This window comes from Mobula birostris, chromosome 11 (assembly GCF_030028105.1).
Source record: "Mobula birostris isolate sMobBir1 chromosome 11, sMobBir1.hap1, whole genome shotgun sequence".
NCBI lineage: Eukaryota > Metazoa > Chordata > Chondrichthyes > Myliobatiformes > Myliobatidae > Mobula > Mobula birostris.
Window position 1 is genome coordinate 95,939,703 of NC_092380.1, and position 17,019 is coordinate 95,956,721.

The 17,019-nt window shown below is 39.9% G+C and overlaps 1 protein-coding gene across 2 annotated transcripts in view; it reads right to left on the reverse strand.

Moving 5' to 3' along the window:
* Nucleotides 1–15,917, reverse strand: part of gas2a (growth arrest-specific 2a) — a 152,718-nt gene extending 136,801 nt beyond the window's left edge. The window contains exons 1-2 of one of the 2 annotated variants that reach the window (XM_072273176.1): nucleotides 15,802–15,917; nucleotides 14,364–14,519 (exon numbers count right to left, since the gene is read on the reverse strand). In XM_072273176.1, coding sequence (XP_072129277.1) covers nucleotides 14,364–14,505 — 142 coding nt within the window. In that variant the 5' untranslated portion in view covers nucleotides 14,506–14,519; nucleotides 15,802–15,917. Of the gene's footprint in view, nucleotides 1–14,363; nucleotides 14,520–14,811; nucleotides 14,895–15,801 lie in introns of those variants that run through there. The other variant, XM_072273175.1, reaches the window with a different exon arrangement.
* Nucleotides 15,918–17,019: the final 1,102 nt, after the last annotated feature.

Sequence of the window (17,019 nt, forward strand, 5' to 3'; positions counted from 1 at the left end):
CAAGGCGCTGGCTGCTTTTGATTGACTGCATTCGATAAGATCAGAAAGACTGGAGCAAACTACAGCACAGTAAGTTGAAAGAGGCACTCAAAAGAAAAGAGATAAGATAAAGAGCGAGGAGAACAATTCTCTACCGACTGGTAAATGAAGCCCTGTCAAGCAGCAATGGGAGTGGGGCACACTTAGAGTCCATGCTAGGATTTAAGCCCCAACATCCTAGATGGAATAGCAAAAAGATTACGGCCATTACAAGGTCAATACGGACATCATCAGCGTCCACCACCACACTAATATAGTAAAGTTCTCACTGTTACATGCACTAATCCAATCACAATCTCCATCAGAAAAACAGAAAATTCTGAAAAATCTAAGCTGGTCAGGCAATATCTGTGACCCTTCTTAGGAACAGGAAAAGGGAAAAAATAAATGTGCCTTACTTAATTTGTACGAAAAGGAAATGTTGGAATGAACAAAGAAAATATGATAGTGTGGAGGGCTGAGGTGACACAATTGCTTTCTTTGCCATTTTAAAAAAAAAGGAATACTAATTAACCATACCTTATTTGTCTGGAGAAGTGTAAATAAAGGAAAAGGAACAAGGCAAGTCTAAGCACACTGCAACCTTTGGAACTCAATATTGAACAGTTTTAGATAACAAACCTTTACTGTTTGTATCAGATCTGGCTAGCTTGGATATACACATTCAACCTGTTTCAGTTCTTTCTCAATGTCAAGTTCACGGTCATCTGACTGTACATCTATACTAACAAATGAAACAATGTTCCTCTCTCCACAGACGCTACCTAATTTGTGTTAGTTTCTATTTTAGATCAAAATCGAATTTGTTGCCCAAGTGCGTATATGTCACCATATACCAACTCGAGATTCTTTTCTTGCAAGCATTTATAGGAAGATTTTTAAAAAAACAATAGAATTTATGAAAAACTATTTGTAAAGACTGACAAACAACCAATGTGCAAAAGAATGCAAATAAAAAAAACTGAGAACAGGAGTACTTGAAAGTGAGTCTGTAAGTTGTGGAATCAGTTCAGAATTGAGGAGAATGAAGTTATCCACACCAGTTCAAGAGCCTAATGGTTATAGGATAATAAAGGGTAGTAGGGTAGTAGATTTCAAGCGCTACTGATTTCTCCATCTCAAAGTTCTAACATGCAGGTGCTACTATTTTCTTACTCCTACTTCTGTTCTTGCTGCACAACAGTATACCAATTGTAACACTTGATTACATTCTAAGAAGCTCTGGCTCTGCCATTATAACAGCATTCCGCTCTTTTACATTATTCTCACAATAATCAGGCTACAAGTTGGAATTGACAGCTAGAAGATAGTGGGCATAGATGGTTGGAAGGAGATGAAGGTATCTTCTGAAATCATCTGGTATCTGGTACTGACTATTAAGATTTTCTGTGTAGGAAATATTTAAAGATCTCTTTTGGTTCCCATAGAGTTTTTTTAAATTCTGAAGTGATGTGTCTTTTGGTTCTTAAATTCTGTATTATTTTAAACAATTTAAAATTCATAGCTCTGTTGTAATTTAAACAGGTGTCTCTAGCTTGTTAGTGCAACCTCAAAGTCACTAGTCAAGTAACTTAACGACCTGGTACCTGCCTCTCCCTCATTTTTACCATCTCCTTAGCATCCACTGTACAGTGGTCCATGCACAGTTCAGAAGCTACATTTCTGCAACCAGTACCTGTGTCAAGCAGTTTCTCCCACAGTACTGTTGCTCTGCCATGTTCACTTACATCTTCCATTCCATGAGCATTCTCCCTTCTTGTACTCCAACTACCAAAGCCCACTCACAATTTTCCTTCCCTCTGTGGTCCTTTGATGCAGACCCTCTCCTCTTCCTATATCATGTTGAAAAGCTTAGAAGAATGGAAGCCACTTGACTTTAAACTCATAACATTTAAAGCAGGGGTCCCCAACCTTTTTTGCACCGTGGACCGGTTTAATATTGACAATATTCTTGCAGACCGGCTGACCAGGGGGCGGTTTCAAGTAAGGTTAAACTCGCCTCAACATGTCTTTTACAGTTAGGGTTGCCAACTTTCTCACTCCCAAATAAGGGACAAAAGTAGCAGTCAAATTCCGGGACACTTTACCCCAGGAAAGACTATCATGACCATGAAGCCTTGCGCGGGCACCTGTGTGCACACGCGCGTTATGTGCCAATTTTTTCCCCCGCAAATCGGTTTTGCCTTCATCTTTCCGACTATACTGTACATATATTATTTCTACTTTATATAGGATGTGTATTTATCATATCATTCCTGCTTTTACTATATGTTAGTGTTATTTTAGGTTTTATGTGTTATTTGGTATGATTTGTTAGGTTATTTTTTGGGTCTGGGAACGCTCAAAAATTTTTCCCATATAAATTAATGGTGATTGCTTCTTCACTTCACGCCATTTCAGCACGAAAAGTTTCATGGGAACGCTCTACCTCAGCAGGCGAAATACGGGGCAAACCAATTTAGCCCTTTATACGGTATGTACTGGCAAATATGGGACAGTTGGCAACCCTATGTTCAAGTTCAACAGTGCGTGACAGGGAATGAGGAAAGGTGCAGCTGACTCATATCGTTTCCTCACGGCCTGGTAGCACATGCTTTGTGGCCCGGTGGTTGGGGACCGCTGATTTAAAACACTTAGTCTGGAGATAACAGAATGTATCTGCCTCACACAAATATAAAAAAAGCAGCTTTTTCCCACCAATTCTAACTCAATTATGAACCAATCTAAACCCCTATAAATACTATAGGTAAAGTGGTGGTTTTCCTCATGTTTATCAATGTGATTAACATATGCTTTTAACTGGATAGCAACAGCCCAGTTTGAAAGAGTTGGTGCCAAATCCTTGTTACAGGAGGATTAATAATCAGCTACCTATTCTGCATATTTCAGTTTGAACACAGGATGCAGTTGTTGCCACAGTGTTCATTTTTCCATAGAATAGAAATGTGCACTCAATTTCCAAACAAAATTGGAAGCATATCAGCAGTTCCGGTGCCAAAAATCACGTCTCCAAATTTCATTGACTATATATTGAAAGAAAATTTTCAGCTCCTCAGTTAAAGTGCAAGATTTGATGATGAAGTTCTTTATCCCTATCATCTGAAAGTACCAATAAAAATTGACTGTAATGCGATTAATATAAATAATGCCAGGCACCACTGTTAATTTGACAATTACTGGCTACAATAAATAATACTCTTTTGATAACTTTACCTCTTATTTACTTATTTAAGAAGCAAGACCAAGTTACTACAGATACTACACTTGCGTCCAGTCTTATTGTATGAGGGAGTCACCCAAAAATGATCCAGTGTCAAGAAGTAAGAGACTTTTTTTTTCTATGTGGAGCGGTGATCCAGGCAGACACAGTAGAGTTGTTGGTTACTCAAGGGATCTGACAAGAAATGTCAAGCACAGGCAGTAAAGAGAGCTAGGCAGTTAAATGTGACACATTCCTGGGAGGGGACAAGACAACAGTTACTGTAAGCTAAAGCAAGAAACTTGAATACAAGTCATGAGACATAAAGCCAAGGGTAGTAGTGAAGCAGCTTGGCTCAGAATGACAATGTGATGTCTCCAGTAGTGGACTTTCTGTGAGGATAGATAATATTAAAGAATATACCTTTAGAGAAATTAATGAGGGCATTTGGTAAGAGTCATGGATTTACAGTACAGACAGTTTGTGTATCTGACAAGAAACATGCATACATCTACTTCAACAGAAGTCAATAAATGAAAGAAGGCAATTATGATGGCAAAAAAAGTAGATTCCAAATGAAAGTTCAAAGTTCAAGTTTAATTGTCATTCAACCATGCACATACATACATCTAAACAAAATCACAGAACATACAGTCACACACAGCACATGATAGTACATAAAGTCACAAAAAATATTAGCACAAGTCTCAGAGTAGAATAACCTGAAGACTGATGGGGCATGGGATAAGAAGTTTCAAGTGGAAATGCTGACTGTCCATTTCCTTCTACAGATGCCACCTGACGCACTAAGTTCCTCTAGCCATTTTTTTTTGTTCTAGACTCTAATATTTGCAGGCTCTTGATATCCTGTGAAAGAATATGATAGTACCATGCTAGCATGATATAGTTTGGAGAGCTTGGAGAGTCCCTGCCTCACATGGCCATGAAAAATTCAGTTTGTTGGAGTTTGCACTTCCTCTCTTTGAAGATGTTCATTTCTCCTCATGTTGCAAAAATATGCAGGTTGGTATGTTAATTGGTCGCTATAAATTGTCCCTACAATATAGATAAGTGGGGTGTTAATAAGAACGTAGGGAAAATAAAAGGTGGGATTAATATTGGATTAATGTAAATGTGTGGTTGATGCACATCACAGACCTGCTGTGTGATTCTTTGATTCAGACACATCAATTTACATCAATTGCAGAGGTGCCGTTAGGTTGAAAAACAGACCCACAAAGTAACAAACCAGGAAGAAAATTAAATTCGGGTGAGATATTTTAAAGAAACAGACATTTGGCTCTAGGGCCAAATGAAGTTAGTCTTTTATAAGGGATCAGACACTTTAATAGTGATTTAGCAATTTCAGAACAATCGGACTGTTCACAAACCTTGATGGCAAACAAAAATATATTTTACAAATGGTTTGAACAGTATAGGACAGCCATTTTGCAGCTATGCAACTACAAGAATCCATGAACAAGGTGTGAAGAAAAGATTCATCACAAGGTGCTGTAACAAAGTAATAATGCCCATCCAACACAGACTATACTGGCGAAAGAGATCTGCCCATGCTAGCTCAGCATCAAAAACTCTGACTGTTTTCAGAACTGCTGACTGTACATATTTAAGTGCAGATTGAATTGGAGACAGTATAGCTGTCTCTTAAAGAGATGTGGAAGCAGTTCAAAAGCTTGCATAATTCATTGCAGGATATCATAACGTGGACTTATTAACATCTGTCAATGCAATAAGACGGGCTGAAATCAGTCATAGAGTTATAGAAGTGTACAGCACAGCCACAGACCCTTTGGCTCACCACATACATGCCAAATTTTTTGCCTATCTACTGTACTCCCACTTGCCCAAATTGGGTCCATATCCAGTGACTGCAGAGTGGAAAGCCTTGGAGATGATCCAGAAAGGGAGTGACATTGTAACTTCAAATGGGACTCCAAAAAAGATTGAAGCGCCTTAAAAGAATTAGAGCAGAAATTGTTGCATTTCTTGGTATCCATTAATGTATCAAATATAAGGTACAGTAAGTTGAATTTGTAAATTTGTAAATATTGTCTATGTGAATAATTAAACGATGGTACAATTTTTTACATGTAAATAAGCAAAACATTAATTAGGTGTGTTATTTGCAACATTTGTAAAAATGAACAAGCAGTTTAGTGTGTACTAGTCCTTTTAAGAGTGAGATGTGTTAAGAAATGAGTGGACCACGATGTAGAGAATTCCTGAAATTCACCACCCTCTGTGAGAAGAATAGTATCATAAAAAGAGATGTCAACAAATTGTATTGATTAATGTAAATCTGTAATCTTGATTACTAAAGTACTAAAATGAACTACAAATACATTTAAAAGTTGAAACAACTTACTGTTTTGCTAAATGGAAGCAAATTGGAATCAATCCCATTGAGTCAAAAATAATTTAATTCAAAATAATAGAAAGTTTAAAGTTTCTTTTCAATTTATATAGGCTGTAACAAGGTATAAAGTGCATTCTTAACATCAGTCAATGGTGATCTTGAAAAAATGTGCGGATGATAAATTTTGGAACTTGGATCAAAATTTTTTTTTAAAAAATGCTTTACTGAACACATGCAACACACTGGAGGAACTCAGCAGGTCGGGCAGCAACCATGGAAATGAACAGTCAATGTTCTGGGCCTAGACCCTTCATCAGGATTGAAGAGGGAGGGGCAGGGGCCTTATAAAGAAAGTGGGGGGAGGGTGGGTAGGAGAAGGCTGGTAGGTGCCAGGTGAAAAACTGGTAAGGGGAAAGATCAAGGGGTAGGGGAGGGGAAGCAGGGAAGGTGAAGGAATAGGAGAAAGCACAATAGGTAGTAGAAGGAGGCGGAACCATGAGGGAGGTGATAGCCAGCTGGAGGCTCATGGTTCTGCCTCCTTCTACTACCCATTGTGCTTTCCCCTATTCCTTCTTCACCTTCCCTGCTTCCCCTCCCCCACCCCTTGATCTTTCCCTTTACTGGTTTTTCACCTGGCACCTACCAGCCTTCTCCTTCCCACCCTCCCCCCACCTTCTTTATAGGGCCTCTGCCCCTTCCCCCTTCAGTCCTGACGAAGGATCTTGACCTGAAACGTTGACTGTTCGTTTCCACGGATGCTGCCCGACCTGCTGAGTTCCTCCAGAGTGTTGTGCATGTTGCTTTGACCCCAGGATCTGCAGAGTATTTTGTGTTTAAGACCATAAGACCATAAGACCATAAGACAAAGGAGCAGAAGTCAGCCATTTGGCCCACCGAGTCTGTTCCGCCATTTTATCATGAGCTGATCCATTCTCCTGTTTAGTCCCACTCCCTCGCCTTCTCACCATAACCTTTGATGCCCTGGCTTCTCAGATACCTATCAATCTCTGCCTTAAATACACCCAATGACTTGGCCTCCACTGCTGCCCATGGCAACAAATTCCATAGATTCACCACCCTCTGACTAAAAAAATTTCTTCACATTTCTGTTCTGAATGGGCGCCCTTCAATCCTTAAGTCATGCCCTCTCGTACTAGACTCCCCCATCATGGGAAACTACTTTGCCACATCCACTCTGTCCATGCCTTTCAACATTCGAAATGTTTCTATGAGGTCTCCCCTCATTCTTCTAAACTCCAAGGAAAACAGTCCAAGAGCGGACAAACGTTCCTCATATGTTAACCCTTTCATTCCCGGAACCATTCTAGTGACTCTTCTCTGTACCCTCTCCAATGTCAGCACATCCTTTCTTAAATAAGGAGACCAAAACTGCCCACAGTACTCCAAGTGAGGTCTCACCAGCGCCTTATAGAGCCTCAACATCACATCCTTGCTCTTATACTCTATTCCTCTAGAAATGAATGCCAACATTGCATTCGCCTTCTTCACTACTGACTCAACCTGGAGGTTAACCTTAAGGGTATCCTGTATGAGGACTCCCAAGTCCTGTTGCATCTCCGAACTCTGAATTCTTTCCCCATTTAAATAATAGTCTGCCCATTTATTATTTCTGCCAAAGTGCATAACCATACACTTTCCAACATTGTACTTCATTTGCCACTTCTCTGCCCATTCTTCCAATCTATCCAAGTCTCTCTGCAGACTCTCCATTTCCTCAGCACTACCGGCCCCTCCACCTATCTTCGTATTGTCAGCAAACTTAGCCACAAAGCCATCTATTCCATAATCCAAATTGTTGATGTACAACGTAAAAAGAAGCAGCCCCAACACGGACCCCTGTGGAACACCACTGGTAACTGGCAGCCAACCAGAAAAGGATCCCTTTGTTCCCACTCTCTGTTTCCTGCCAATCAGCCAATGCTCTATCTATGTATGTAACTTTCCCATAATTCCATGGGCTCTTATCTATTTAAGTAGCCTCATGTGTGGCACCTTGTCAAAGGCCTTCTGAAAATCCAAATATACAACATCCACTGCATCTCCCTTGTCTAGCCTACTGGTACTTTCCTCAAAAAATTGTAATAGGTTTGTCAGGCAGGATTTTCCTTTAAGGAATCCATGCTGAGTTCTGCCTATCTTGTCATATGCCTTCAGGTACTCTGTAACCTCATCCTTGACAATCAACTCCAACAACTTCCCAACCACCAGTATCAAGCTAACAGGTCTATAATTTCCTTTTCGCTTCCTTGCCGCCTTCTTAAATAGCGGAGTGACATTTGCAATCTTCCAGTCCTCTGGAACCATGTCAGAATCTATCGACTTTTGAAAGATCATCGCTAATGTCTCCGCAATCTCCACAGCTACTTCCTTCAGAACACGCGGGTGCATTCCATCTGGTCCGGGAGATTTACCTACCTATAGACTATTCAGCTTCCTGAGTACTTTCTCTGTCGTAATTGTGACTGCGCACACTTCTCTTCCCTGCCACCCTTGAGTGTTCGATATACTGCTGATGTCTTCCTCAGTGAAGACTGATGCAAAATACTCGTTCAGTTCCTCTGCCATCTCCTTATCTCCCATTACAATTTCTCCAGCATCATTTTCTATCGGTCCTATATCTACTCTCACCTGTCTTTTACACTTTATATACTTGAAAAAGCTTTTAGTATCCTCTTTGATATTATTTGCTAGCTTCCTTTCATTGTTAATCTTTTCCCTCTTAATGACCTTCTTGGTTTCCTTTTGTAAGGTTTTAAAAACTTCCCAATCCTCTGTCTTCCCACTAATTTTTGCTTCCTTGTATGCCCTCTCCTTTGCTTTAACTTTGGCTTTGACTTCTGTTGTCAACCATGGTTGCATCCTTTTTCCATTCGAAAATTTCTTCTTTTTTGGAATATACCTGCCTTGTACCTTCCTCACTTCTCGCATAAACTCCAGCCACTGCTGCTCTGCCGTCTTTCCTGCCAGTGTCCCTTTCCAGTCAACTTTGGCCAGTTCCTCTCTCATGCCACTGTAATTTCCTTTACTCCACTGAAATACCGACACATCAGATTTCGGCTTCTCTTTTTCAAATTTCACAGTGAACTCAATCATGTTATGATCACTGTCTCCTAAGGGTTCCTTCACCTCAATCTCTCTAATCACCTCTGGTTCATTACACAATACCCAATCCAGTACAGCCGATCCCCTAGTGGGCTCAACAACAAGCTGTTCTAAAAAGCCAACTCGCAGACATTCTACAAATTCTCTCTCTTGAGATCCAGTGCCGACCTGATTTTCCCAATCCACTCACATGTTAAAATCCCCCACAATTATCATAACACTGCCCTTCTGACAAGCCTTTTCTATTTCCTATTGTAATTTGTAGTCCACATCCCTGCAGCTGTTTGGAGGCCTATAAATAACTGCCATCAGGGTCCTTTTACCCCTGCAATTTCTTAGCTCAACCCATAAGGATTCTGCACCTTCCGATCCTATGTCACCTCTTTCTAATGATTTAATATCATTTCTTACCTATAAAGCCACGCCTCCCCCTCTGCCTACCTTCCTATCTTTCCGATACATCGTGTATCCTTGGACGTTCAGCTCCCAGAGACATGCATCCTTTAGCCAGGTCTCAGTGATAGCCACAATATCATACCTGCCAATCTGTAGCTGTACGACAAGATCATCCACCTTATTCCTTATGCTGCATGCATTTAAGTATAACACCTTAAGACCAGTATTTGGTACTTTTCGCTTTGATTTCACTGCAACTTTATTGCACTGCAACTCATCCCAATGGCTACAAATTTGCCCCATCACCTGCCTGTCTTTCCTGACATCTTTACTGCTCACTATCTTAGATTTATTTCTGTTTTCCCCTTCCTCCGCTCTGTCATTCCGGTCCCCATCCCCCTGCCAAATTAGTTTAAACCCTCCCTTACAGCTCTATTAAACTTTCCCGCCAGGATATTGGTCCCTTTCGGGTTCAGGTGTAACCTGTCCTTTTTGAACAGGTCATACTTCCCCCAGAAGAGATCCCAATTATCCAAGAATCTGAAGCCCTGCACCTTGCACCAGTCTCTCAGCCACACATTCATCTGCCTGATCCTACTATTCTTGCCCTCACTAGCACATGGCTGAGCACATCATTTGGAATTTTCAAATCTTCAAATGCATGGTAATTTTGGAAGTTTAGGCATTTGGTCACCTACCGTGCATATCATTTTGTAAGACCCAAATTTGACCAATTGTTAAAATACATCTTCAGAACAATAGAAAAGGTATGTCTTATAGATTTTGTTTTCAAATAATGAGCACATTGAGTAACACATACACAACACGCTAGAAAACTCAGCTGCTCAGGCAGCCTCTATGGAGAGGAATAAAGGGCCGATGTTTCAGGCCGAGATTTTTCATCAGGACAGAAATATGAGTATATTGATTAGTGCTATGAACTGGTCCTGAATTGCTATACTTTAGAAAATTTAAAAGCAGGCTAAGAAAAAACACAAATATGATTAAATAATACAGTGTAGAAAACCAATTATATTACACAGAATCCAACAGAGGGCCAAATATTATATTATTAATGTAATATTACATTATTAATACTTTAGAGTATTGCTCAATTTCATCAGGGTTAGAGAGAAACTGAACTCAGTAGATAAGCCCATAGTTATCAGAACTTCAAGTAATGTAAACATATCACATTAGTACCGCATATACATTTAAAGAACTAAATTGAATTATCCTCATTCAAGTTATTTGTGAATCTATTCTGACATGAAATGTAGATCACCAATGAAGTTTAGTGTGTATCAGTCAAAGTTCAAAGCACATTTACATATACTGTACATATCCTGGAGATTCTTCTTACAGACAGTCACAAAACAAAGAAACCCAATAGAACCCATTTAAAAAAGAAGACAGTCAAACACTCAATGTGTAGGGGGAAAAAACAAGTCGTGCAAATAGTAAAAGTAAGCAAATAATATTCAGAACTAAAGTTCATGAAAATTAGTCCACAGCCAAGAAACTAGTCATCACTACAGCTGATGCAGGAGCCCATTAGTTGCAGGCCATAGCCTTAGTTCTCTGCAGAGACGAGTAAACCTTGAAGAGCAGAGAACTGAACACCAGCCCAACACCCTGACCTTTTCAATCTGGTCAAGCACTTAAATCAGCAAACCTCGGGTCGTTCCTCGCCTCGACTCTGCCTCACTTCTGCTTGCCTCGCCTCAGTTCTGCCACATCAAATTGCTTCCATATCTGCTCCAGCAATTCCCAAACACTAGCTCATTCCCCACTCTTGGGGCTGGGCCCCACCACCTCAACTCGGCCAATAACATGGCAGCTAATCATACAAAATTAACAGTATCAGCAGAATCTTTTATCTTTAAGCACAAAATGCACTTCTGTTAAGATAGTGGCGTGCTTGGATGCAGCAGCTTCTACAGGGTCAACCAAAGGTGTCTTTTTTTAAACATATTTTGTAAGATTGCAAGAACCTGCTGGACATTAATAACTTAAAGTATTGCAGGTCTACCCAATCAGCGAGTTGCTTATTGACAGAGAAACAGATCGTGATGCTACCTGCATCAGAGAGGTGTCGGAGTGGGTGCATGAAGGAGGTGTGCAGTCCAACAATGAGTGATCACCTTAGTTGCTTTCCTTGTGACTGCAAGACCCTGTTGTACATTGTAAGTGTGGAATACTGCAAGTCTGATTCACCTGTTTATTGGCGAATGGCAGGGACAGAAAGCGGGGGAGTTGCAAAGCCTTACTCATTGCAAGGACTGGGCCTCAAACCACTGAGTCATCTGTCTGCAGTCGCCCAGGAGAGAGGTGGAGTCGGGGTGCTCCACTGGAGTACCGGAGGTGGCGTGGTGCGGCGTATATGATATAGTCAGTGCTGCCCTTCAGTGTTCACTTAGCAGAAGACAAGATGTATTGTGCTCGACTGCAGACTGCTGCAACATTCACAGACTCAGGAACTTGGATGATTTTTTTGTGTGACTGCATTTTACTGTTGTCTTCTACCGTACGTGTTATTTGTGCCTTATGCTGTGTATGACTGTTGGTACTCTGTTTTGCACCTTGGCCCTGGAGTAATGCTGATTTGTTTGGCTGTATTCATGTGTTGAATGACAATTAAAGTTGAACTTGTACTTCTAGCGCACTGTGCACAGGATAAAGGCACTTTTACAAAATATGGATCAAAAGTTCCTGCTAGAGGCAAGTCATCTACAGCCATATTTGTAGATGACTCTGTGTCAAGTTTCTGCAAAGTGACTACTTTATAGTCCATTAGTAAGTTTTTCTTTAAACTCTAAAGGCAAAAACAAGCCCCAATCATGAGCAACTGGGGAAAAAAAACTTTGATAGATGACTAAGTCTTCCTTAGCATTATAGCCTCCCTAAACTTTCAAAAACTATGAATGTCTCAGCGCAACTCTTAATTTCAGAAATATTTAAAAATATTAAAAGATTGAAATGGAGAAACAAAAAAACAAATAAAAATTTAAGATATTTAACAAACCTCATTTAAATCAAATAAAAAGGTGTGTTACCTAATACTTACATCGGTCCCTCTGAGCTCTTCTTCTCTAATCAAGTGAATGGTGATTGATGTCACAGCAACAACCTTGCACTCAATGACAGCAAGACTAAGAAAATGATTGTGGACTTCAAGAAAGGGAAGTCAAGAGCAAACATACCAAACCACATTGAGGGACCAGCAGTGGAAAGGCTGAGCAGCTTTGAGTTTCTGGGTGTCAACATCTCAAAGGACTGATCTTGGGTCCAACACATTGATGAATTCATGAAGGTGGCATGCAGGCAGCTATAATTCATTAGAGGTTTGAGGAGAATGACAGACTTTAGCAAATCTTTACAGTTGTACAGTTGTGTACATTCAGACTGGTTGGTTACATCACTGCCTGGTATGGAGCTGGCTCCAATGCTCAGGATCAAGAGACCGCATTGGGCTATAGACTCAGCCAACCTCATCACACGCACAATCCTCCTCACTGTCAGAATATCTTCAAAAGAACAACAAAAACACACACAAAATACCAGAGGAGCTTGGCAGGTCAGGCAGCACCCATGGAAATGAACAAGCTGTCAATGTTTCAAGCCAAGACCCTTCTTCCGGACTGGAAAGGAAGGGGGAAGATGCCCAAATAAAAAGGTGGGGGAGGGGAAGAAGGATAGCTATAAGGTGATAGGTGAAGCCAGGTGGGTAGGAAAGGATGGAGAGGAAGGAATCTGGTAGGAGAGGAGAGTGGACCATAGGAGAAAGGCAAGAAGGAGAGGTGATAGGCAGGTGAAAAGAGGCAAGAGACCAGAGTGGAGAACAGAAGAGGGCAGAAGGAGCGAATTTTTTTTTACTGGAAGGTAGAGGCTACTCATATTGAACACAAGGTGTTGCATCTCCATCCTGAGGATGGCCTCAAAGGTGGTGCCTCAGGAAGGAGCATCCATCATTAAGGACCCTCAACATCCAGGATGTGTCTTCTTCTCACTACAACCCTCAGGGAACAGGTATAGGAGTCTGAGGATCCACACCCAATGTTTTAGAAACAGCTTCATCCCCTCCGTCATCCATGAACATGGTCCATGAACATGACCTTGCTATCCCTCTTCTGCACTATTTATTTTTATTGTAACATATTAATTTTTACTACTGCTACAAAACAACATTTCATGACATATGTCAATGATAATAAAGCTGATTCCGATCCTGAATAGTGATGCAAATATTGTATTAGATCTATCATAGCTCAGGTTTTTAGGCCATCTCCTCTAGAGACGGGGGCTCTAGGGGGCTCTGATTCTGTGAGGACTCTAGCAGAGTAAAGTTGGGAAAAGGCTGGCAAGAAGTCAATAAGTTTACTACATCTGAAACAGTACACACATATACAAGTATTTCACAATATTTGCATCATTTGCCATTGGTGAAAAGATATTCAATTTATGGAAGGTATTTATCCCACATGAAGGAGAAGCCACAGCAATTGAATCAGAATACAAATAGAAAGTTTGTTACAGTATGATTGTGATCAACCAGAGAACATTATCAACAGTAGAACCTAGACATTTTGGTATCAAAAGAGAATCATGCAAAAGAACATTTCTGAGAACAGTTAATTACAATCATTAAAACTTTTGGTTAAAAAAAGAACACCTACTTAAGGAACAGACTTATCTAAACATTGTCTATTTCAGTCCAACATTATATGTCTTGAATCAGTACTGCACTATTGGAAGTGCTCGCTATCAAGTGAGATGTTAAAGGAAGGCACTGCTTGCTCTCTGAGATGGAGATTAAAAATTGTATGGCATTTACTAGGAATAGTACAATTATACCTGGTGCCTTTGCCAATATACATTCTGTCCAAGGCTTGTGATTCAGTCAACATCACTAGAAACAAATTATCTCATCATTTTCACATTGCTCTTGGTGGAAGCTTTCTGTGCATATATTGGCTGCCAAGTTTCCACATTACATCTCTGACTACATATCTGTACTACTCTGACTACTCTATTGGCTGCAAACCACTTTTGGATATGCTGTGGTTGTGAAAGGTGCAAGGAAATGCAAATCAGTTCTTTATAGCCAATACTTTTCCCAAAAAGCTCTGCTGAATGGCCATATTACTCTCATGATCACAATATTGCTTGATCTCATTCACATTACTAATCATCATAATCAGGCACAAGTCATTACCATTGTCATCTTACCTAGTAAATTTGTCAACCATAGAGCCAAATCCTCTTTCATTGGTAATAAACTAGCTTCGTGTCGACTTGCCAACCATTGACTGTACTGATGCATATCAGAAAGGCTTGGCCCAGGTTCCTTGGGACTAAACGTACTGTACATCTTTCCGTATCCACCTGTAATTTATAAACAGAAAATTGTTGTAATAATATGCAACATATGCAAATTGTATCTTCATTAAGTAGTTTATCAGCAGTTGATATGACTGGGAAAACACAGAAGGCAAATTAAAATACTAAACTGTTTCATCTGTGAATAATCATTCAAACTTAAAATAACATGAACTAGACATATAAAGAATATGCACTCTACCTTAACAGCTAACAGTGCTGAAAAAGGCTTACATTTTGTTTTCAAAATAAAACACAACATATTTATATTCCGAGAAGGCAAGTGTTTAAATTTTACCTTATTCCCAAACAGCATAAGCACTGTGCTACATGTGTGACTGCAGCGTACTTGCTAAAGGAACTTTAACTGTACACTTTTTCTGCTTCAGAAGAGCCCTTTTTGTACATGAACGCGAGCTAACATCTCAAGTTCCAAGTATCTCACTCAACGTAAGAGATCTGGTTTAGTATCGTTTATATTATAGCAAAGAGCATGCAACAGTCTGTTCCCTTTACAGTACAACTATGAGGCATAATAAGCTCCCTCTACCAGAACAGTAGCGTTTTATACAAGACTGCACAGAGGTGCATTCATTGCATCGACTTAGCACAGAGCTGTGTTACAATGTTTTAATCATCTGTAATTTAAACTATTAGATCGATCTTTATACAAGGGCTGCATATGAAAAGAAGAAGAGATTAAAGAGCCATCTATAATTTCATCAGCAGTCACTAGTTTATCCTGGAAAATAAAAATAAATCGACTACGTAAATAAAATGCGGCTAGATAGAGCTTAAACAGTGCAATGGAGATAATTGATAGACACAATGCATCATTGGCCTTGGAATTTAAGTTTTATTATATTATTTTGTATTAGAATAATCTATAAACTACAGACAACTGAATGGTGAAATTGATCTAAAACTATTTCTGAGACTATTGTTTTCCAGATTTCACTTAATCAAATCGTGAGAACGAACTAAAATTAAGATCTCGAGCAGTAACTATAACAACTAAGACAGCTTACTATTTAAAAGATTGCACTCAACTTCCACTAAAGATTTAAAGTATGCAGATAACGGTACCTCGGGTACCTCGTACTTTTCATTAATAACATGCAAGGCGCTGAAATATGCTCTTAATTGTTTTAAATTGTATGTTTAGATTGCGATCAATCTGATAATGTGTCAGTACTCCTTGTTTTACGCTAGTATTTCACGCTTTCTTTACTTTTGCAATGTGAAAGCTTATAGTTGCAGAGTAATCACTGCATTGCTCCTCACCCACTTTAAGCGGATCCGTTCTGTCGATTTCACTCAGTTTCTGCTGCAATGCAACACGCTGCAGAACGCCTTTGCTGGTACGCATACAGTATATAGATCAAACAGCTCTTCCCGCAAAGGTCTCCCGGCATGGCCGATTCTTCAGCTCATTAAGTGTACATCTTAGTTTGAAGAATTCAAGTAGTGCCGACCACAGAGTAACGCCACATTTCCTACACATTCACATCATCCTGTCAAATGAGAACGGAAGTCAATGCCTGCAAAATCTTTCCACCACCAAGCACTCACTGTCATGATCTATCCCCGAACCGCATATACATTTCAGCATCTGGCAAAATCGGATTTTAAGAAACTTAATTCTGTCTTCTTGTTGGAAATAGAAAAATTTGAAATTAATTTATCACGTGAGCAACGCGATCTTTCAGTCTGAAAAAGTATTAAATTGACTGCGCACAATAAAAACAATACTAGTTCAGAATTTATCGCTATCTATACACTGGTTTTCCGTTTATTGTTAACACATTCTATCTGTAAACTTTTTCATTTTTGTTACTTCTACAGGCACAAACTTGGTAAAATTTGATACACTTGCAACCCGTTTGTCATTCGTGCTTGTGCTATATTAAAGTAAGCATCATTTGCTTGTCAGGCTCAATGCCCCCTTCGGGCATTTAAGAGATTTTAAAAAATTATTTTAAGAACTAGGTATCTGGGGAGAAACCTCTCATTCACCATTAAAGCAAATTAGTATATTAACTGTATATTGATGGTTGCATCATAGGCTGGTTTGGAAACACCAATGATTTGAAGGAAAAGCCTACAAAAAGTAATGGATACAGCCCAAACCATCAGGAGTAAAGCCCTCCTCACCATTGAGCACATCTACATAGAGCACTGTTACAGGAAAGCAGCAGCCATCATCAAGGAGCCCAACTATCCAGGCCATGCTCTCTTCTCGCTGCTGCCATCAGGAAGAAGGAATGGGAGCCTTAGGACTCATGATAGCAGGTTCAGAAACAGGATGATACCAGGCTGGGTGGAGGGGTATTTAAAGCAGAGGAAGCAACGTGATTGCAGCAGAACTTAAACAAATTGGAAGAATGGGCAAAAAAGTGGCAGATGGAATACAGTGTTGGGAAATGTATGATAATATATTTTGGTAAAAGGAACGATAGTGTGGACTACTATCTAAATGAGAAGGTTCAAACATCAGAGGTGCAGA